The 23,804-nt window shown below is 39.8% G+C and overlaps 1 protein-coding gene across 1 annotated transcript; it reads left to right on the top strand.

The window, feature by feature from the left end:
• The first annotated feature begins 1,813 nt into the window (after positions 1-1,813).
• On the top strand, positions 1,814-22,270 carry LOC115670159 (mediator of RNA polymerase II transcription subunit 13). The gene is made up of 22 exons (XM_030591361.2): positions 1,814-2,278; positions 4,216-4,289; positions 4,417-4,556; positions 5,167-5,253; positions 5,498-5,585; positions 5,720-5,800; positions 5,958-6,035; positions 6,117-6,196; positions 9,234-9,312; positions 9,416-9,724; positions 10,081-10,140; positions 10,504-10,717; positions 12,203-12,466; positions 12,950-14,284; positions 15,319-15,586; positions 15,791-15,935; positions 16,744-16,831; positions 17,158-17,236; positions 18,071-18,366; positions 18,564-19,650; positions 20,013-20,384; positions 21,314-22,270. The coding sequence occupies exons 1-22, from the start codon at positions 2,255-2,257 to the stop codon at positions 21,916-21,918; spliced, it is 5,853 nt and encodes a 1,950-aa protein (XP_030447221.2). The 5' UTR covers positions 1,814-2,254; the 3' UTR covers positions 21,919-22,270.
• The last annotated feature ends 1,534 nt before the right edge of the window (positions 22,271-23,804 follow it).

Genomic DNA, 23,804 nt, shown 5'->3' on the forward strand with positions numbered 1-23,804 from the left:
TACAGCTTTTTCTATTTTTATTTTTATTTTTGCTGACGTGGCGCCACGTGTCTCAAGAAAAATAATTAAAACTGACATGTCAGCGTTTTCCGTTAGTAAATCTAACGGTGTTAACTTTAGGACTCAAATGAATCATTTTGACAAGTTTTAGGACTCAAATGAACTTTTTGCAAGTTTTAGGACTCAAATGCACTTTTGTGACAAGTTTTAGGACTTGTGGTGCACTTGTCCCTTTCCTTTGTTACCCATTTTGTACCTAAGATTGTAGCGTCGGGAGGAAGATTAGCTAACGACGATGTTTTATATGTCAACACTCCCCTTGTGGAAAGATAAATTTGACGACGAAGGCCTCAGGCGCGCATACCAGGTGCTTGAGAGCGAAAGAATGTTTGAAACCCATCGCGCATAATGAAAGGGAAATGGTCGAAAGAGGGGTGTGATGAATTGAACCGGATATCTTTGGGTCATGTACCAACTAAATTTATACGTGCAATCGTTTTATTAACTCGAAAAGCTTAATTTGTTAGCATGAGGTACGGAATATATTTTTTACTTAACACCATTTTCATTTTTCTTGTACATACATCCAATATATAGTACCGTCATAACTCTTTGGACAATCTTTTTCGGTCATAATTTTCAAATTACATATTTGATTCAAAGACTCGCTTCTAAGTGCATTGCTCCTCTTAATTAGGAAAGATCCTTTAGAAGTGGAAGGATTTTGTTCATTGATAGCTTGTTCATTGATAGCTTGTTTTGCATCTTTCATTTTTGCATGTTTGGAAAATTGCAAGTATGCTTTATTATTTAACTAGTAATATTATCCATATTTTGCATAGATTTTCTCCATTGCAGTCATTGTATATTATATATATCAATAATTTGATACACTAGATACACTGGAAGTATATGCCATTTTATTTTTATGAAAGAGGTTCTTTGCCCATGCAGTGCATGATTTTAAAATTCTTTTTGGTAAATTATGATTTTAATTTCGAGATTTGCTTATTTTGGTTTGATTGTGTACTTTTTCAAATAGAGAGGAAATTGATTAAAATGAAAAAGGCAGAGTAATATAGACCAACATATTTTGAATGCTTAATAGTAGCCATCTTGCTAGACTTCAATTAGAAGATCCAATCTTTTATTTAACTTCACCAACTTTTCTCTGTGTTAATAATTAGTTTTCTTTTAGCAATTTTATTTACCTTTCTTAATCACGCCTTAAATTTACCAGCTCTTATATGGTAGTTTCATTGATAATGTATGTTCCAACTTACCATTTCTAGTTATCATCTATGTTAAATATATTAAATGTACAATAGTATAAGAAAATGCTTGCCCAATGACCTTTATGGCCCACAAATTCCTTTCTCGGAAAACCAGATGACTATAGATCAAGCAATCACAAAGTCGTTCAAAGTTTTGGTAAGTAACGATTTGCTATGGACTATGTAACTTTTCCATGGGAAACAGATAATTTGCTCTTCTAATTCGAGGAAAGTTGCAGCGTTTTAGAATACTATCCAGTTTTAGACAACGGAAGTCGTGACATGTGATTATAGTCGTACTTATAAAGCACCGTTATTCTCTTAGATAATAGCGACAGTTATGCTAGCCGGCGTCCTATATTACCATTTATATAGATATAATTAGCTACATATACAAAAAAAATACATATTTCCAGAACATATAGAAACGGGGAGGGACGAGGCTTAAAACCCGCCGGAAGATCCGACCCGTATTCGATGGGAGCGGACCGGACCCGGTCCATCTCGGATCTCCTCATATGGGCCTGAGCTTCCAGCTCTCTCTCTCATCTTCTTCCTCCGACCATCTTCCGTCCCCACCCGCCTGCGAATCCGCATCAAACCGAGCGGAGGAAAATTCGCACGGAATCGAGCTCGCTCGGCGCAATTCCCACTCGAATTCTCGCCGCCGCCGCCGTCCTCCTCCTCCTCCACCTTCCCCGGAGCGACGGGAGCCGCCGCCGGTTAGGGTTCCGCCGCCGGCGTCGTCCCCCCTCCCGCCTCAGCTCGAGCTCGCCGGTGCTCGCTTCCTCCGCTTCCGTCGGGAGCTGATTCCGCGGCTCGTTCCGGGCCTTGAAATTCCCCTTCGAGCTGCGGTCGCGGCGGAGCATCATTGCTCGGAGCTCCCGCGATGCGCGGGCTTTAGTAGCCATTTGGTGCGTGCCGTGGAGCTTGGGGCCTAGCCGTTGCCGGAGGAGCTTCGTCGTGCTGGAGTGGGAGTGATGTGGACCAATGTCTTCAAACTGGTGCGTGCCTTCCGATGCTCCGTTCGTTGGGTTTTCTTGTCGTTGTTTCGATGCCGGAGTCTTCGCGAAGTTAATTCTTCCGTGTTCCTTCTTATGGTTCCAGTGATGTTGGATTGGGAATTGTTCCGTTGTTTAGAATTCTGTGCGTGATTCGATTTTTACCGAGTTACTGAACAGAGTGTCGTGTGCCTTACGGCGGAGAGTTTGTGTTGTTATACACGTCTGCTTTTAAAGCCCTGTCTTACGGTCAGTGCGGTGGGAATGTCTATGTAGTTAAGAAGCTTCGAAGCTTAGTTTACTGCTTCTGGTATAGATACAACTAACTCTGCATGATTACTGACCGAATTCAACTATGCGCTGTCTACGTATAATAGTGCAAGAAGCTTTCCTTTTCGGTTTTGTTGCGTTGGACCTTGCTCCATTTTAATTTCTTTTGTTTGGGTTGGGGGGGGGGGGGGGGGGGGGTGGTTTTTACCTGTTGACCATTTAACGAAGCCCTCGAAACTTGCTCTGCACCATACTGATTAATATGTGTACAATGTAAAACTTGATTGTTGGGTTCTGAAATGGCAAAAGCTAAGAATTTGGTATTTACTTTCTATATATTAAGTCCACGTATTTAATTCCAGTTAATAGTTGAATCTGAACAGGGTTAACAGCCTTGTTACTTGAAGGAAATCGAGAAATTTAATCACCCATGCCATGCCTCTGATGCTTACACCCCAATATCCCTTTTTGTTTCGATCTATTTGATGTCTGTGATGTATACTAAGTCAAAAAGAGTAAGAAGTTAAAAAATCGGGAGACATTGGGAGGTTTCCCAGTAAATTTGCCTTTAATCCGTTGCGGATGAATGGGAACACATGAAGGATTATGAGGAAAGAAGATTCCCGCTATATAGGTCTTAGATGTGTGGAACATATGGTAATTTTGCAGATTCAGTTCAGAGATTTTGATTGCCGGCTTTCTCTTACTTCTCTCTAGAAACACTTGCTGATTTGTCAAAATTGTCAACACTTGTAGCCTAAACCTCACTGTCATGCTTTCCACCAGCAACCCATCCACTTGCCTATGCAGTAAGAAATAAGTTTGAAAATTATCAAGCTTCTTTTATTCATCTTTCTCCAATTACTTACCTTGAGTAAGTTTGCCGCTACCTGAGAATACTTTCTCATATTTGATCTCCTGGCTAGAATAGAAATCTTGTTCAGGAAGTCGCAGTTCTGCTGGTGCTCTTCCTGCCATCCTGGCTGTCTTGTTTAGTTGCCTGTTTTTATTCCTTTATCCCGATCGTTTTGCTTGGGAGGATATCTCAAAAAATGTAGTTGTATGATGCAATGCATATTTATGATGAGTTGTTGTTGATTCTCAAATGGTCTTGTCTTGTTTAGACAAGATGAACCAATAGTGCTAGTGGTATTGAATGGTGCTATTATCTGAGTAGTTATTTCAGAACCTTTTTCTATAGGTATTACCTCATGATTCGTCCATTTGTCTTGCCACCTTCCACCTAGTAATTTCGCGCATGATAGACAAAGTGTTTAAGAGAAAGAACTAGGGAAGTGCAACATGACATGGTGAAATAATTTACTTTTTGGAGGGACATGATCATTTTAAGCTTACTTAGTTGAATCAGTATCTTCCTGACTTGACTTCTGATTCTTTTTATGTGGAAGATAAGTCAATTTCCTTCCCCATGAAGAGGGCATCGAGGGATCTATCACGTTTTCTACGAATCTTTTTTTTTTTACAACATAGCCTACTAACAGATACTGGGAGTCAAAACACTTCTTGGAATCTATCAGCTGCTCTATGAGTAGATTAGTCTCAATATATGCTGCTAGTGCATGCGTCTTTGTTTCTGCCTGCCTTCATGTTGCTTCTTCATTATGTGTCCCTTCCTTGCGTAGATTTCGTTTTCACATTGATTAATACAGGTTGGTCTCCATCAATTATCCTGGTTCCAGTTTCTGCCTCTTGAATCAGAGTTAAACCCTTTACCAGACAGAAGGTTAGACTCAGGCTGTCTCACACACTCTTTCGAAATGCCAATATACTAATGTTAATCTAGATGTGCAAGTGCTTTACTAAAAGTTTTTCTGATATGTCTAATGTACGATTTTCTTTATATTGGATAGCGTCAAGTCAGAGACAAAGGATTCTGCTACTTTCTTGGTGCTTTCATCTCATCTTCAGTTGCAGAAGAAAGGCTTTCTTAGCACATGGACTAATTCATTTGTGGGACCTTGGGATCCATCTCAGGGTTTGCACAATCCAGGTGAGAATGCAGATGCTTTGAGATGGTGGGTTTTCAGGTTAATCCTGGTTATATAAAAGAAAATAAAGGAGATACATTTTTCGCTCTGTTGCTTCTCAAGGAGGACTGAGAAGGCTGTCATCTTGCTTATGCAACTTCTTTTCTCCAGCAAGAGTGTCTGTAAAACAATGGCAAACTCTTTCTTTGGGCAATTCTATGTTCAGTTCTTGTGCTTATTACATCTGGATTCTTCTCTATCAAGTATCTTGAGCCTTAAAAAATGATGCCCAACTTGAGAAATTTGGAAAAGTAATCCTGGATTTCTCGGCTGTGGTTTGAGATGGCAGTTTTTAGGTTGACCTAGTTTTAGTTTAAAGTTCTTGAGGTGCAACCTTCCCAATATGCTTTTAGAGTAGGAAGCAGTTGCCTTTTAGGTTTTGTTTGTGACTGTTTGATCACTTGGTGTAGGTTCTTGTTCCACTATACATATTTTGCTTGAGGCTTGAAAAAAATTGCAAACTAAATACTGCAAGGTTTTTACCCAGAAAGTCATCTTCCCCCCATCAACCCTCCATTCCTCCTTTGTTTCTATGGTTATGTAATTGCTCTAACAGCTTAAAAAAATTCATAGATGAAAAAATCAAGCTCTGGCTTTTCCTTCCTGGGCGCCACTTATCTGTTGTCGAGACTGCACAAGCAGCAGTATCTGGACTAAGAGGTAAATTGAGTTCTCCATAAACACTGATATATCAGTTTTACTTGTGTAGCTTTCTTTTCATTGACCTCTATAGCTTCAGATTCATTTTCTGATGTTTGTGTTTGCACTTTAACTTTACGAATGTACTTGCCTGTTCTCTCTGTTTGTATTTGTTTCTAGGAATGAGGTTGTTGGCAGATATAGAATTTCTTGGTTTTTTTTTTGTGCGAGGGGTTTTATAGTTTCTTTTCTTTGTTGATGGAAGTTGTGGCATCTGGACTATGGTTGGCTCCTGGGGACTCAGAAGAGGTTGCAGCAGCTCTGTCTCAAGCTCTACGGAATTGTATAGAGAGGTTACTCTCTTTCCAGTTAACTGTAACAATATAAATGTGTACCTATGTATGTACAAGTACGTGCATGTAGACGCATGCACCTACATCCGCTTGTGAGGGTTAGAACTTGACACTTACCTGGTTGAATTTGGCAGGGCACTGAGTGGACTTTCTTACATGAGATATGGAGATGTATTCTCAAAGTACAATCCATTTCAGAGTGAAGGAATTTTCAGGTATTCATACTTTCTTCCCCAGTGAGCTTTTGCTTCCCCTTTTCGTTGCACTCCCGTTCCATCCTGTTCTTCTGTTCTTTTTGCTCCTTCTCTGCTAAGTCTTTGGTAGGACCACTGGAACATGATCTATCATCAAACTGTCGGTTGGTAATTGCAGGAGAGGTCAACCAACAGTGGAATTTGTCTTTGCTGCCACAGAAGAGGCGATCTTTGTACATGCAATAGTTTCGGCAAAGTATGTACACTCATGCCTTGATTTTCATTTCTCATTTCTCCTTTGATAAACATGTATGGTGATTGTTTTTACCTGTACCAGGCATATACGTGCCCTTTCAAGTGATGATTTGGAGAGAGCATCGAGGCATGCTTCTCGCAATTCTAGCCATAGACATCCAGGTTAGAACTTATGGGTATTGGATATCTCTGGTGATTTTAGATCTTTATCTGGCATATAATTTTAATTCCTTGCATCTGCATGGTCTTAATTACATAAAAGATGTGTTACGGTACTGATAAGAATGAGAAATGATAGCATCAAGATAATTTTTTTTATTTGTAATTAATCAAGTGCCCACTTACGAAGTGATGCTTGCTCCAGATAATTAATGCAGTCTCTGGTTTTAAGAGTCTGCTGGCCCGATATTCTTCTCCTTGCTATTTATTGATGAGCACAAGCGTTAACAGATGGAATTTATAAAGCTCAGTGATCAACCACAGATAAATCAATGGTGATGTAAAAAGCTATGCTTTTAGAATCAGACAGAACCAACTGGATGAGCTAATTGCACAGGAAATTGTCTGCACCTATGTCTTGTTCTGCTCATAGAATCATCTTGGTAGAAAACCAGATCTAATCAAGTTTGACCTCGTCAAACTTGTAATGGTCAAGCTAGTTTTTTCTGGTTTGCACCAGTGTTACCAGGATCACTGCTCCCCCCCACCAAACAACAATCTGGTATGGGGGATGCCAAATGTGGTGCATTCGTATCTTAATCTCTACTTCTGGAAATTTTATTGCAAGCTAAAAAACCTTGGACTCTGGAAACAAAATCGTAACGTCCCCATGCCCCTCCCGCGTGGCGACATTGGGGCGAAAAGGGGAAGCAGGGGGAAGGGGTTTCTCTCGCTTTTGGCATAGCAGGCCCCAACGAGAGGACTGCACGACGGGCTATCAGCTCAATGGTAGATCCTCTTCCCCAGGGATCCTAGATGAGGGAACCCTAAGAGAGCCGCCGGCTCTAACTACCGTCCATGTACGATCCATACTAAATCTAACCAACTGCCCATCTTACCTCCTCTATGTTCTTGACAACCGATCTTTGTCTCAGTAGAGTTTTTAGTAGCATGTTTCGGTCTTCTTCCCCTACGCTCATCACAAAATATTTCTAAATCCCAATACACCCAATGCCAGATGGAGCAAGCCAACCAGTCTTGGGGTGGTGAGAAAGAAGAAGAAGAAAAAGAAAAAGAAAAAAAGAAGATGGGGAGGGGAAGTCGTGCCGGGGGGCGGTGGGTTGGGGGGGGGGCGCACTTTTAGAATAGACATTTCATCCTTTTCTATTGATAAGACAATCGGAACAAAAGAAGGGCTTGTGGGCTCCTCATTTCTCTTTATTTTAAGTTCTTTCATTAATATAAAAAGTTCTTAAGCCCAAAGCAATTGAAGTGTAAAATCAAATAGAAAGATGCAGTCATAAAAGTTTAGTCTGCATAAAAATTTAGTTCAGCCCGTTCATACTTAGTACATGAAATTTAAAAGGGGAAGGGTGTTATGTATGAAAGAACATGCACAATGATTTTATGAGCAACCCGCCTTGAACTTACTGCAATCCCAACTAGCAGACTGTCTAAGCCTACCTCTGTGTTTCGTGAACTGAGGAAACTAGCATTCCGCAAACTCGAATATCGTACTACTTAGCATAATGAACTGTGGTCCAGGTAACATTCATTTGCATGCCTGCGGTAGAAAGAATTAGTAATTGGTGAAAAGGGATTCGAGGCCTTCCCTCCAAGCACTGGTGTTTAAATCTTTTTATTGGGTTATTATTTGAGAGATAATTTAATATACCCTTTCTTTTGATGGAATTAGTATTAATGTATGAATTTTTGCTTTTTAGTTAGAAATATCTGCATTAGGACATTGTTAATTAGTTTCCTAAGGGAACTTGTTAAATCAGTTGTATACAGTGAGATGCTATTAATAATAGGGAAGTCATTGGAGAAGAGTAAAGTAAGTGGATGTACACATCCTGTTGCTTTTTCCATTCAGCTTTAGCAATGGTCTAAGGGCATTGGTTATCAAAATTTCTTGTATTCATACTTTCATCAAGCATTGGCGGTTAGACCGGTTGAATTGTCATCCCTCTCTTTCATTGGTTTTATGCTTCTCCAGTCCCATAAGTAGTGATATGGTGAATTAAATCAGCATTGGTAGCCTTGTGATAAGGCAAGATCATGTAATGCCTCTAACACATGTTAGATGAGACAAAAGAACATGCTTGGCTGGTTAATAATGTACATGTATTTGCAATCTTCTTGCTTCAACTGGCAGCATTTTTAAAATCTGCACTGCATTCTTACCCTGTTAATCAATCTTCCATGTAAGCTTCAATTATTTGCAAAGAGAGAATTTCTTTCTTTTCCTTCTGTTCAAAAGCTAGATTAGCTTCATTCAGAGTTCCTGTGAAGGTGTGGAAACTATGTTTTCTTGAGAAGGTTCATCTTTGTTAGGATATCCCTCAATGCTTGTCTATGGGATTTCAACAGCCCTTGTATTTATGTATCTCCTTCCACCTATCACCTTAAACTTTTGGGTTGGATGTTTTAATATGGTATCAAAGTCAGGTTTTGCCCCGAATTTATTTTGCATACGAGGCTTCTTGTTGTTCAATTCCACGTGCAGTTCACAGAATGGTTTGTCTGTAGGAGGGGGTGCTAAATATCCCACATTGTTTGTCTATGCGTCTTCAATGGACCTTACAATTATACAGTCTCCTTCCACCTATCAGCTTAAGTTTTTTTTGGGTTGGATGTTCTAACAATCATCCGTAATTGTGCTTTTGACATGATTTTAAGTTTGACAACATTTGTTCTTCACTTCATAAGTAGGTGCGATGATTGGACGGCTTCTGTGATAATCTATATTAACTGCAAGTATCATCGTGTATCATCTCCCTTGGCATCTCAAAGCCCATTGTTTAATTAATGAGACACCAAGCAAGGATGTTATTGATTGTGTTACTGTGATGTTTATTGGTGATGTCTTGGAGGATGGACAGTTATTGAAAAGCTAAACAACTTAATAATTCATTAAAATAACAAAAAGGGAAATGATCATCATAGAATTTTGGTTGGGAGATACTTGAGAAATATCCAAGTAGGCTTCTGCAATAACTGTTGAAATGAATTTTCACGTGCATGATCATTTTTGCAGTGATTGTATCTCCTAATGGCATGCGTGGAAGGCTAATTGGTGGATGTCCAAGTGATCTTGTCAAGGAAGTATACCTCGGGTAGACTAATTGGAGTTACATCTAGTTTACATTCTTGTTTCTTTGTTTTGATGACGATAGTCCTTGATGCTAATCCTCTGCATCTTCTGTTACTTTTGGACAGCTCTGGCAAGTCGAAGGCCTCGAGTGGGTTAATAGGTTTACCGTCTCATGTTTCTCAAGGTTTTAGTTGCCAACTGAGGGGACAAACTTGTTACGCTGAAGTAACTGTTGGCTGCCCAATTACTGAAACTGACAAGGCATTAGCTCAAGGCTCAAATACTCTTAGAAGCGAATGCCTTCCTGCAGGAAGATGCGATCAGAAGGTCTCTCAGGATCATTCATCAACTTACGAGAAGACATTTATATACCCAAATGAAGCAGTGCTTGTCCCAGTCTTAAACGCATCTCTTACCAGATCTTCATTGAGAAGGTGCACACTAGTTTGCCTAAAAGTTCCTAGCCTCCTAGGTTTTTTTCCTTTTTATGTTTCTAATTTTAAATAGCCAAATATATCTGATCTAGCAGTCAGTTTCAGTTGGACTCGTCTAGATATGTGTACGGCTGCATATCCATATTGTATCTCTTTCTGACGACCTGGAATTTTCACCATGTGTGGAGTTTGCTCTCCTGCACCAACTGCTTAGTGCACAGCTTTCCTTGCATGTGCTAGATGGCCTCCTGTTAGAATGGTCTAACGGAGATATCTGCCTAGCTTGAACCCATATTGGTCATTGTCTTTACATCAATTGAGTCACTCTATGTATCTGTGATTTTTTGATGTTGCAGATTTTGGCTGCAGAATTGGTTAGGGCCATCACTGATGGGTTCATCTTACTTTATGCATTGGTGAGTCTATGATTCATGTTTTGAGTTTGAGTTTCAATACATCACCAAACAAACTTGAACTTGTTAACTATTAGCTCTCGTACGCTTTTCTAGTTAAGATGAGGACACAACTTATTGCAATATATGTATGTAAATATATTGCTTTGGACCGTGATTTATTTGTTCTATCGTATTAGAAAGGTCAGTTTATGAATTCAGGCACCTAAGGGGTGCCAAACCATCAGTAAAAACATAGGTTTTGTTTCTTTTGGCATCTTTATCCTGCGTTAATATTTTAGTCCTTCGGTTCATCTTATAAAAAGAATCTTAGATGCAGAAAACAAATATGTTTTACCTCTCTCATCACTGTCTTATCTTTTGCAGCGGACCACATATGGACACTCTCGAGGATAGCAATGGATTACGCACTCAGAAAAGTTATTATAGTAGTAGCAATAGCAATTCTAGCAGCTTAAGCAGCGTAAGCAGTAGCTCAAGTGAAAGCGACTACAATATGACTTCTGCAGCAGGAGATCTTGAAGCAGATGCAGACTCATTGATATCTTCTGCTGACTTGCAGAATGACCGCCAGAAAATGGTATAAGTGCTATGTCCTTACTTTTCATACTGTTATTTATGGCCTGAGACCTGAATCCTGTCATCTCAAATTGTCTTAGCATGGACATGCGACTGCTTATCCTAATATCTCGAGCCATCTAGCATTTTCTCTACATTCATATCTGTAGGGCCATTTTGTGGATCATATATACACTTGCGCGTGTTTCTTTCGCCTCCTTCTTTTTGGCCAAATTCATTTTTGCTTAGTTAGGCTCCGTTTGTTTCGCGAAAAATGTGATATTTCTGGAAAATATTTTTCAGGAGGTCATTTTCTAGAAAAATAACAATATTTACCAGTGTTTGGCTGAAACCTGAAAATGAACTAGAAAATATTTTTCGCCGTTTGGTATGGAAAATCTGATTCGATTTTCCTCTGTGCACTTCTTTTAATAATTTTTTATTTTATTTTATCTTTTTTTTTTAAATTCGAATTTTTAATTTTTTTAATTTTCTTTCTTTTTCTTTTTCCTCCTTCTTCTTCGACAGCAATTGGCCACAGGCAAGCTTGAGCCTCACCAGATCAATGAACTCGAGCCTCATTTGCCTTGGGCGATCTTGTCCCTCGCCTGTGGCTGGTTGCCGAAAGAAGGAAAAAGAGAAATTTAAAAATTAAAAATTCGATTTCTTTTTAAAAAGAAAAAAGAAAAATAAAATAAAAAATTAATGAAAGGAGTGCAAGGAGGAAAATGTGCTTGGTTTGGGTGAAAGAAAAAGGAGGTAAAATGATTTCGTCTTTTCAAAAAGAGGAAATCATTTTCCCCACTTTTAAATGTGTTTTTTCCATTGACGGAAAATGTTTTTCTTGACTAATTTATTTTCTGTGAACCAAATGCTGGAAAATGAAAACCTTTTCTTGGAAGTCGTTTTCCGTGAAACAAACAGAGCTTTAGAGTGTGTATGTGTGCATGAATACGTGCACATGTATGGGTGTGTGTGTGTGCTTGTGCACTCGCGTCGTTTTTAATTTGAGGTGAGGGGCGGGGTTGGTGTGGCTTGCTGTGTGTGTGTTGTACATATTGAGAGAACTTTAAAATTTTTGCATCTAACTTATTTTGCTGCTTATCCGTCCAACTGTAAAATCTGTCAAGAGATGTAAAATAAAAACGAGACCGAGTTTATCTTGTTATTGGAATTATGTGCACTTGCAGAGGAAAAGTGGGCTTTGGGAGGGAGGGAGTATATTTTTAGTACAATTTTGCTAAGATTTTAGTGCATGTGTATTTTCTTATTTTTGTAAATCTCTGTTTGAGGGAGGGAGGTATATTTTTAGTACAATTTTGCTAAGATTTTAGTGCATGTTTATTTTTCTTATTTTTGTAAATCTCAATTTGAGGGGAGGTATATTTTTATTGTCCAAGTAAGAGAAATGATAGGATGCCAATGATTCTTAAAATTAATGCTCTTGTCTATTCTGTCACTGATGTTTTGGATGACCGCCAAGTAATTATCATTTATTTTAAACTAGGGCACAAAACGTCCTAGATCGATGATAACAGAAATGTATGGTCAAGTGGACGCTGCTGTTCCTATGCAAGAAGCATACAAGTCCGATTTTGGATCTTCAGAAGTTAACACTTCAGCAATTACTGGAGTTGCTAATGAGCAGATAGGATCTCACTGGGATTGGGATGACGACGATAGAGGTGTGGCCATGGATATTCAAGCTCTGTTATCTGAGTTTGGTGACTTTGGGGACTTCTTCGAAACTGATGCTTTGCCTTTTGGAGAGGTACATATTAATTTCTGTAAATTCCTTTTCAACTTTGTCATATGCATTAGGTAGTTAGAGTTGCTTATTCTCATATGCTTGAGTACACTAGTAGGTCTCTTCTGTGGAGTTTTTTGTTTTTTTTTAGTGAGTATGTAAATTTCCTTCATTTTCAGACAATTTTTTCACTGTCATGGTTGCTGTCCCATTTCCTTTACAATTGAGTAATCTTTTCTGCTTTTACTTGACATGCGGTCTATTTTCAATCAATATTGTGAAAATCGAGGTAGATGTTATGCTCTTCTTGATGAATATATTTATAGTTTTACAAGTATTAGGAATATTATTTTGTGACTCTGGTTAGGAGAAAAGAGTATTACTTTTCAATGCCATTTTAGCGTCAGTTTCTAGGTAGCAGCTGTTAGATGTGTTGCCCTTTGTCTTTGTATGCTCACTGAATCATCATGTCAATGTGATTAAGTATCTTTGAATCTCGTTGTGAAGCCCCCAGGAACTGCAGAGTCCCAGACTCTTATGTTTTCTGGTTCAGATTTGGTAGTCGGCAGCAGTCCTGTTGGCGTGATGGATGTTTCAGAACATATGCTTTTGCCCGTTGGTTTTCCATCTTTAGAGAGCTTTAATCCTCCAGCGGTGTCAGAAGAATTTGTCAGCAAAAGTCAAGAGATTACCCTGCCATCTGGGCCAATTGTTGAGACTCCGGCATCTAATATTGGCGAGTTTGATCATATCATCAAAGTTGAAGCCTTGATGACATTTGCTCAAGAATATGGAGCAGTTGAGGCACCTACTAGTGACTTCTCTTCGTCAATTTTCAAAAACCCATATGTGCCAAAATCTTGTAATGTGGAGAGTGCAAATTCTAGCACTAATAATTATAAGTATGGTGCTACACCTCCATCTTCTCCTTGTCTGGATGGATCAGATGAGAAGAATGGTGTGGCTTTGACCTCAAAAACGTATCAGGGGAATGATGCTCGGTTAAGGAATTATTACACTCATGTGGAGGCTGGTAAAGTAAAAGATGGGACGCTGTCTAAATGTAACGATAGTAGTGCTATTTCTATGGAGGCTGCTCCATCTTCAGTTTCATTCTCTAATGTAGGTCCTGCAAATGTTGTAAAGCCTGTCCAGAAGAAAGTGATCGAAGGTACCATGGAGCATTTAATTCTTTCTATGAAGACTGTGCTTGCAACAGAAGTGGAGTGTCTTGCATTCCAAGCTTCCATGTGCAAGATACGTCATACATTATTATCTTCCAGTGCCCAAGCGCCAGTAACTTCAAGCAGGTTAAGTGGGAGTGCTATTTTAAATCATCTGCCTGGTGAGCAAAGCACAATGACAGATAACATATCTAGCATGTTTGAGGTGAAGAAGAAAGAATCTATACCTGTCAGAATAGCTGGTGATGTTGATGGAGGACTATTAGATGGACACCTCAATGCTCCTATACGTGTTTGGCGCACTGTTGGAGTTCCTAAAGTTCCAAAACCTTCTAGTTCGCCTGGAATTGAAGTATGTCCATCCCCACTTAACTCATTTAGTGAGGAAGGTGGGCTTTCTTATGGGCAAAGGCAACCACTTCAGGAGCTTCTAGATGGAATGCAATTTCTTGTCCAGCAAGCTACGTCCTTTGTTGATGTGACTTTGGATGCAGACTGTGGTGATGGCCCTTATGGTTGGCTAGCATTGGAAGAGCAATGGCGGCGTGGATTTTCTTGTGGCCCTTCTATGGTTCACGCAGGTTGTGGAGGGACTTTAGCCTCCTGTCATTCCCTGGATATTGCTGGTGTGGAGTTAGTAGATCCACTTTCTGCAGATGTAAGGATTTTCTTTCTTTATTTCGTACTAGTTGCTGCTCCTTTTATTTTTTGTTCTTGAGGTGAGAATTGCTGGCTACATCTTAAGGACAAAGATTTCTGTCCTACAATAACTTTGTTTATCGTGAGCTGACATGTAATTATTTTCCCTCCAATTACTTGCTGCTGATGGTTGTAGTTAAGTATGCGCCGCTTCTGATGTTTGTATGGCACCATTCTGGCGCCTGTTATCATGTGTTTCTTTTCACAACTAAACAACAAGAATTGTGTCTTCCTACAAATATGATACTGTAAGATAGAAAACACATGAATTAGGTTTTGACCTAAATGCTTTAGTACCGATATCAGATTGTTAAGAATCTGATGCCTATCTTCTTACTCTGAGTCTTGTGAATAGATATATGGCCTTTCAAGCTGCAGCGATGACAGGGTTTTGAGATTATTTTATGCAATAACAATATCCTTCCTAGTGAAATTCTTTATGGGGCTGTGAAACATGTTTCCTTCTGGTCTATATGTCTATTCAATCTGAGAATCCTGCTTTTTCATTATGACTCATCTGGATGCAATCTGTTAATGGTTTTTGGAACGTTGTAAAATATCGCCACTTTATAGTAATAGCATAAACTTGTCGTCAATATGTCCGCAACATAACGAGACCATTGTGTCAATATTGTCCTTACAGTGAGAGCCCTAAGTTCGATTGTATGCCAATGGATTGTATATGCTGCCACGAACACCTAAGATGCACAGTTGAACTAATTTCTCGGAGTAGCTTCCAGACATGAGAGGAAGCATCATCATCTGACTAATGCGTGAACAAACCTTTTTGTAGGTAAAATAACCTAAGTATTTGCCACCAAATCAAATAAATTTCCCCGTATGAAGTATTCATCCAAATTTTTTGTTCTTAAATTGCCTGTTCTCTGTGGTTCTTTCTGTTGGAGACATACTTTGGAAGCGTCATAATCTTAAATATTTGACATTGCATGCATTGTGAGCACCTAGATCCTTATGTGGGGAATTGTATCCCAGGTCCAAGTGGCATCTGTGATTAGCTTGCTACAGTCAGACGTAAAGTCAGCCTTAAAAGCTGCATTTGGCAATTTGGATGGTCCTTTATCCGTCACTGAGTGGTGCAAGGGACGCAACCAGCTAGGTGATGTTGGAAACATGGCAGATGGATTTTCTGCAGAGTCTAGTGTAGGTGAGTGTAGAGATCCTTCAAGTACTACGACATTTTCAGGTGGAGAAGCATCAAGCCCATCGCAATCCACTGCAGTTGGCTCATCCAATATAAGAGGTAATGGAAAGCTAGACAAGACATAAGTTGCAATTTGATGATTGTGGAGATATATCAAAAGGCTATTTATTTATCTGTCAGTATCAGAACAGGACGTTTGGGCAATGCGTCAATTGTTCAAACTTTGTAAGGTGCTCATTTTGTTGTCGAATTACACTAAAAGTTGTTGGTATTTATACTTTACATGGTTTTGCTATGGAATAGTGACTAGTGGCCTGGATGGATCTAAACTGGATGACTCGTGCCAAAGGAGATTAAACCAAGATAACAGTTCAGAGTCTGGACAGCAGTTCTCCTCCCGGCTAAGGCCCACACTATATGTCCTTCCTTTACCTGCGATACTTGTTGGGTACTTCTCTATTTAGTTTCTTGTTTTCCTTGGTTCTGTGGTGTATTCAAGGGCCGAATAGCATCAAGTTGCCCAATAGGAAAACCAAAAAAAGAAGAAATAGAAGAAAAAAATCCATGTATTTTGCTTTGAATCTCCTTTTATGAGGTGCAATGCCTCTAGTCTAGTCTATTAATGCTGTATTTGCTCAACAGTTGTCTTGATGTGATAACGAGGCAAGTTGATAGTCTTAGTTGGGGTTCCAACTGTGAATTAGCATTCTTGAATGCATAGCTCGAGTATTTGCATCCTCATGTGATAACTCATCCGTGTACTTATCAGAGGTTCAGTTTCCTGCACTCATTTGTCTTCCTCATCAATAGTTGTCTTGATGGTTACAGAATGAAAAGATTAAAAGTTTACCTTATAATAAATTTACTGATTCTTGTAAAGATTGTGGAGAGGCATATCGTCTATAAATTGTGCATGTCATTGGTTTAGGTATGTAGCAGTTTACCATTCGCCACTTTTCTGTTTTACTGGTTTTCAGTAGTGAGGCTGATCCATGATCACATGAAATATGCATATAGAGACATAGAGAACTGATTCGGAGTTTTTAATGTGTGCCAATCATCTCTAATACCTATAGTATAGCCAGCCAGCATATATATATATATCTTTTCATGATTGTGGAAGCTCTGGCCATCATGCTTAGGATTCTAGGGTATTCGCTATGGCTCTTCGATTAAACATTATTACTCCTATAAGTAGTGGAATCTTTCACTAGGGATTTGAATTTAAAGTTAAAATAGGAAATCATCTTTTGCAGGTATCAGGATGATTGGCTTAAGACATCTGCTGGCTCTCTACAACTTTGGGAGAAGGCTCCTCTTGAACCTTACGCACTCCCAAAACCTGTGAGCATCGTCTAATCTACACCCTTTTCTGACCTAGGGTCTGTCCGGATTGACTTTTACATTTGACTTTGTTCACTTAATCAAACTCTTGTGGCCCATACACTGACTTTTGTTGTTTTAAAATCCGAAACACTTGAGACTTTCACAAAATGCAAACATTGACACGTAGGTTCACATATAACTTTTTTATATTTTTTAAAATTTGAATAATATTCTAAATGGCGGGAAAGCAAATAAGTACTTTTGCTTAACTGAAACATCAGGCCCTAATGAAAATTTACTAGCATCATCTCTTTAGTCTCATTTTATTGTCATGACTAATGCAGGTCAGTTTCTATGTTCTATGCCCTAATATTGATCCCTTAACTTCTGCTGCTACTGATTTTTTCCAACAACTTGGTACTGGTGAGTTTGTACTTTATGGGTTGTATTACTTATACACAGGCTGTTGTGGATTTAAGTTGGCCTTTTGATGAACATTTTCCTTATTTTATGTATGGTCTGCAACTGCTGGTAAGGATGACCTATTTGTCAAGATCTTACTCCTTTAGAGTGTCTTTATGAGAATTGGAAGGTATAGGCATCGAGGGGTATGGGCGGCCATGTTTTTCCAGAATGCATGAACATGATGGTCTCTTCGCATTGGAAAAATCCTGCCTTTTGCTGTTTGTATCCACTGTTGAGTAGTGTAACTCCCTTGAAAAATCTTTAGCCGTATTTCTCTACTTTTTAGTGAGAAAAACTATCTAAATGCTGTCTAAGTCTCTAAACTCAAGCCTTGACCAAGGTGGTGGTGGTTATGGAAAAGTGAGGGTTCCTGCTCTTAGTTTTTAGCTGAAAGGGGATATAGTCTTCCTCTGGACAAAGAATTGCCACATGGTAACATTCCTGTGTTATTGTTTGAGGAAACTTGGTGGCTCTTTTCTCGTGATTGTTGCATATTTTGTTGCAATAGTTGCTTGACCACTGGTTTTTAGGTGATTGGAACACTTGTAGCCTGTCCTTTACATAGGTTCATTTTGCGTGGGGACGTTGGGACCTGGATTTTCATGATCAAAGGGTATTCATGCCTTTCTGATTATCAACGTTAGTTTGATCTTTTGGTATCAAATGTGTCTTTGTTCCAACCATCCTCGTGAGGGAGCCCTATACACAGGATAGGCTGGTTTGCTTGAAGATAATCTTTTCTATTTGCCATTAAGAGGAATTGTCCCTCATTTTCCTCGTTTTCTTCCTCAGTTTATGAGACTTGCAAACTGGGGACTCATCTACCCCAGACTGTGGGAAACCAAATGGAGATTGATTCTGGAAAAGCATCGAGTCCTGGTTTTGTCTTTTTGGATTGCCCTCAGTCAATGAAGATGGTCAGCAGTAACGCATCTCTTGTGGGATCAATGAGTGATTTCTTTCTGTCCCTTTCCAATGGCTGGGACTTGACAAGCTATCTCAAGTCTCTGTCAAAAGCTCTCAAAGGATTGAAATATGCTCCATGTTCAACTACAAACCCTAAAGAAGGAAATAGCGGTTCTTGTTTGGTAAGCAAGAGTGTGAAACATCCTTCAATGCATCTCTTGCACTGATTGGAGCAGTTCAAATTTGCCATGTCATATGATGAAGTTGAAAATAACTGTGGAATAATTTTCTCATGCATCTTTTTTTCGTGTTGTCCGTTATTTTTTGCTTTTTTGGCTATTTCTGCAAGCTGCTTTACCTTCCATCTGTCATTCTGTAGGTGATCTATGTGGTTTGCCCCTTCCCCGAGCCAAATGCTGTTCTGAAAACGGTGGTTGAGTCTTCTGTCTCAATGGGATCGGTCATTCTCCCACCAGAGAGACGTGTGACATTGAACAATCAGGTTGGAAAGGCAATGAGCTGCTCGGCAGCTGTGGATGAAGCATCAACAACAAATATCTTGGTGCTTTCAGGATTTAGTATTTCAAAAATAGTGCTGCACATTGTGACAGTTGATGCCATATTTAGGGTAACGAGTCCAACTCTCAGTGAGCTTACCATCCTTAAGGAGACTGCTTTTACTGTCTATAACAAGGCTCGGCGGATTTCACGAGGGTCCAGTGATGTTCAGTCCTCATCACTATCAGGTAGATCCCAGTTGGCCATGACCCAAATGACCTCTCCCATTTCTTCTATGTGGAAAGAGTGTGTTGGTCCTCGAATTTCAGGGCCATCCCTTACCAGAGAGGGTGAAATGGATGCCAGTTTGAGGACTGCTGCGTGGGATAATTCATGGCAAACGAGGACTGGAGGACTAAGTGGCGATACTAGTAGAGCTGGGGATTTTCTCTCACAAGAGGAAGCACGTTGTATGTTTGAACCTCTTTTTATATTGGCTGAACCTGGTTCTCTAGAACATGGTGTTTCGCCCACATTTTCTGCTAGTTTAGTTAACGAAACGTCAAAAGGACAATCAGATGATAGTGGTGGGGGCTTCATGCAAAGTGCAAACTCAGTGGGAAGTGCAGATTCTGCATCTAGCTCACAAGTCGACGGATCTGAGTCAGACAGCTATGGGTCTGGCCATAAAAAATTACCAACCATACATTGTTGCTATGGATGGACAGAGGATTGGCGTTGGTTGGTATGCATATGGACAGATGCTCGGGGGGAATTACTTGACAGCCATATATTTCCCTTTGGTGGAATTAGTAGTCGGCAGGACACAAAGGGGTTGCAGTGTCTATTTGCACAAGTTCTACACCAAGGCTGTCAAATACTTCAGATCTGTTCAGATAATGCTGCTGTCAAGCCCAGAGATTTTGTGATTACCCGGATCGGAAGTTTCTATGAACTTGAATACCTAGGTATGCGAGCTTTTTCCTCGTTTCATATTTCAATTGTCTATAGGATTATTATCTCATTGTCACTCAAGTTACTTCCCCTCATTTATTGATTTTGAGTCGAAAGCCATTGCCTTAGAATTTTTGGTCTCCCAACAGCTTAGATCTGTGAAATAATCCATACTGGGGAGTAGCTTTTTAATGATATATATCTAAAGGTCATCTCTTTGCTCTTTAACTCTTAATTGTAAAGGACAATGTGAAGAAATGACAGGAATATATCTAGATGAAATACTCTACTCAGTCTTTTAGCTCCTCCACGTTTTCCTTTGTTTACTTTGGAACTCCGTTTTCCCTAATGAATTTTGTCCATTCGTGGTGGTTAGAGTGGCAAAAAGCCATTTATTCAGTTGGAGGAGCTGAGATGAAGAGTTGGACGCTGCAACTACGGCGATCAATGACTGAGGGGATGTCTGTGGGAGCGAATGGGGCTTCCTTGCAACAACAGGAGATGAATTTGATTCAAGAGAGACCCCTGCCTTCCTCACCCAGTCCGTTGTACAGTCCTCACTCAAAATCCTCAGGCTATATGAAGGGTGGGTTAGGACCTTCAACTGCTAGAAAGCAGGTCATGGGTGGACATGCAGGGGTTGAAAGCCCAAGGGGTCTGCTTCAGTGGGTGCAGACCATCAGCTTTGTTACTGTTTCTGTTGACCATTCCTTGAATCTGGTTTTTCCTGTGGATGTACCATCTCCCGGTAAGCCTCGTGTCTACTTATCAATTTTCCCTCCTTTCTTTATGGTTGAAAAATAATAATAAACGGAAAACCCCTTGTTGGAGCCCCTATAAATACTCCAAGAACACTGCTGGCTGACTTCTTGACAGACATTTTTGTGGTGGAATGTGCTTATTTATTTGTCTCCACTTAAATCTGGATGGAGCGAGTGGTCAAACCATTCTCAAATTCTTGCCTAGTGTTGAATCTATCCTATTGCTGTTGGCTGTGAGTACATTTCAAATAATTTTTTGGTTGTGATCTGATACATTATTTGGCCTTTTCAAAGCCGTACTCGACAACCAATTTGGGATCATTTTGAAGGAAGGTGCAGATATATGATGGATGCCTATTTGACTGCCAATCTTTCATATATTGATTACCCATCTTTTCATAGCCGTAGCCTGGAGTGAACTTCAAGTCGGGCATTTACTCCAACCTCCTTTTCAGCTTTTCCCCCTTGAAGTTTGTAGTTTACTATTCATCTAGATACCGTTCCCTAAAACTAGAGAATATTTGGAGTCCATGTGCAATCCAGCATCTTTATTGGGAATGCATCCATCTCCGTCAAGTTGAATGAAATGCTTTTGGTTTATAAAGGTTGCGTTTCATAAGGACACCCTCTATGTGCAGCAAGGCAGTTGTTTGCACTAATATATTCTCCCATTGGAAAAATGTTTCCCAGGATAAGAAAACTAAGAAGGAAAACCAAAAGAGAAGTTAAACTGAGTGATAGAAGATTGTCAATTCTAAAATACTATTTGTTGCCCTGTGTTTGGGAGACATTTGCTAAATATTCTTTTCGTGTGTACTTTTTATCATTTCGTTTACTGGTGGATACGATGACATCTGCATACCAATGTTATGTGCTTTGGTAGTTGACTACCTTAAAAACAAGATATATTGTGCAGGAGGAGCTCAAAATGGGAGCTCTATGGGTCCATCCAGTTATCTGGAAGGTTTTACACCTGTGAAGTCTCTTGGTTCTACATCTGCATCTTTCCTGCTAATCCCATCACCCAGCATGCGCTTCCTCCCTCCGACACCTCTTCAGCTTCCTACATGCCTAACTGCTGAGTCTCCGCCACTGGCCCACCTCCTTCACAGCAAGGGTGCGGCGCTCCCTCTTTCTACCGCCTTTGTGGCCTCAAAAGCTGTTCCTACCACAAGGAAAGATTTCAGGGGCAACCTAAAGGAAGAATGGCCTAGCGTTCTGTCGGTTGGGCTCATTGATTATTATGGAGGCAATAATGTTAACCAAGACAAAGTCAGCCGTGGCATCGCGAAGCAGGGGGGAAGAGCTTTGAACTCAGAAGCTAAGGATCTTGAGGTCGAGATGCATTTAGTTCTCGAGTCTATTGCGGCAGAGCTTCAGGCCCTGTCATGGATGACGGTGAGTCCTGCATACATAGAACGAAGAACCGCATTGCCTTTTCACTGTGACATGGTTTTAAGATTGAGAAGGCTTCTTCATTTTGCCGAGAAGGAGCTATCTCGACAACCAGAAAAATTATAGGGTGCAGTTGGAGAAAGAAGACATTTGATTTCACTTTCTTACTAACATATTTGGAGGATTGTCACACCGGTAGGATCTCTAATGGGTCAGGTCAGTGTATAGTGTAGAGTAGATAGTGGAAATCCGATTGTACATGTAGGGTCGCAACTCTTCTGTAGACATCTTCTTCCGTCAGTTTTACCTTCCCCTAGTAAATGTATCTCGGGTAATCGCAAGGTGGGATCGGCGGGTGTAGTTTTGACTGAAGTTGCAGAAATTCTGTAATCTTTTAGGACAGCTCATCTAACTCAAGCCTGTATAATTGACAGTTCTGTTTGATAAAGTGGCCTGGACATTTTGTCCATTGTTACTCTGATTCCTGGGTTTTCTTTTTCGAGCTTTAAGAAAAATTGCCACCGGCGCGTTAAAATATCCGTTCATTTCTCCGTTGGATATTCTACGGTTTCAGAAAAAACCTCTTTCGCCCTGTCGTCACCATTACTTGCTGATGCTCGGTTTTCAAATTTCAAAAGCTTATCTCCGCTTGCATTGCGGCTGTAATTGATCGACTCATCTCACGATGATGAAGAGTTGTACCAAGAAGAAGAGTACCGTCAAAATTCCGGGCTCGAGCGAGTATCCGGAGTTGTTGAAGCAGGAAAGCATGTTGAGATTGATTGATCTATTCTAGATTACTGCAGGGGGGATCCAACATTGTATGAATTTGTCTCTCCTGAAGTCTACTTAGAGAGAGAGCACCATGACCTGTTTTAACTATTTTCTGTACATTGATCTATTCTAAGATTATATAGGAAAATGTTTTTTTTTTCCTTCATCCGACTGCGAAGTAGATTGAGCGGGAGCTCCAGCGCGAGTTTTACTAATATAAATGTCACCCTGCATGAACATCAACTGCGCGTTCTAAGTAGAGTACTTCAGAGGATCAGTTAGGGTAAATCTATCAAACATCAGGAGGTGACAACTTAATTCTGAAGAGTTCTTGGAAGAGGTCCCCATTGTTCCTTGATGTTCGTCCAGTGCTTGCTTACGAACCTTAAAAAGATTCATGCCTTTGATAAGGTAAAACCTATTTAAATGGCACATTGGACCATTTCCCCCCTTATCTTTTTTCTTCCCTGGGAAGAGAGATTACCGTCTAATTGCTTTACAGCCTAGGGATCTCGAGGTTTGGACAAGACCTAGAATGGGCACAGTTTAATGTCTTGCCCAGGACGAACCAGTACTTGCTTATGAACCTTAATAGATCCATGCCTTCTATAAGGTATAACCTATCTAAATGACACATCGAACCATTTCTCTGCGCATTGCAATTTGTAAAGAGAGATTAGAAGCTACTGCAAATAACATTATTAAACGGGTAACTTTTCTTCAGAACAGTTTTTTTTTCTTCTTTCAAAAGTTTAGATAATTGGACTTAATTCAAATTGGGTTGACTATACAGTGCCTTGCTAAAACCTGAGGATGGGAATCACATAAAGGAAAAATCTTTCCACATATCATTATATAATTTAATAAAAAAGAAATCTTATTCATTGAGAATAATTAAGGGGGGGAAGAGTAAGAAGAGAAAGGAAGTAACATGGGTGCCATTCATTTTTTTGGAAGGGGGCCACCATTCTTAGCTTACATTCAAAGCTTTGCTTGCACCAACCAAAGACCAATTGTGGTTGCTGTCTTCTTCCTTTTTACAGACTCCCATGTGCTCCCCAAAATGATAGGGCATGCCACATGTCATTATTTTTTATTTTTATAATTTCTCTACCAAAATTCCCTTTTGCCCCCTTTCCATTATACAAAATGGGAGAACAAAAGGAAAAAATTGAAATGGGAAACAATTTTCTTTTTCCTATTCTTGATTGATACATGTGGCTGTTGCCTGTTGGAGA

This window comes from Syzygium oleosum, unplaced genomic scaffold (genome assembly GCF_021117445.2).
Source record: "Syzygium oleosum isolate NSW1041296 unplaced genomic scaffold, Sole_v2.1 Sole_v2.19, whole genome shotgun sequence".
NCBI classification, from domain to species: Eukaryota; Viridiplantae; Streptophyta; class Magnoliopsida; order Myrtales; family Myrtaceae; genus Syzygium; species Syzygium oleosum.

Coding starts and splice junctions, on each gene's coding strand:
- LOC115670159 (XM_030591361.2), top strand. CDS start 2,255: ATGTGGACCAATGTCTTCAAACTG. Junction 2,279..4,215: donor GGACCAATGTCTTCAAACTG/GTGCGTGCCTTC, acceptor TGATTAATACAG/GTTGGTCTCCATCAATTATC. Junction 4,290..4,416: donor AACCCTTTACCAGACAGAAG/GTTAGACTCAGG, acceptor TATATTGGATAG/CGTCAAGTCAGAGACAAAGG.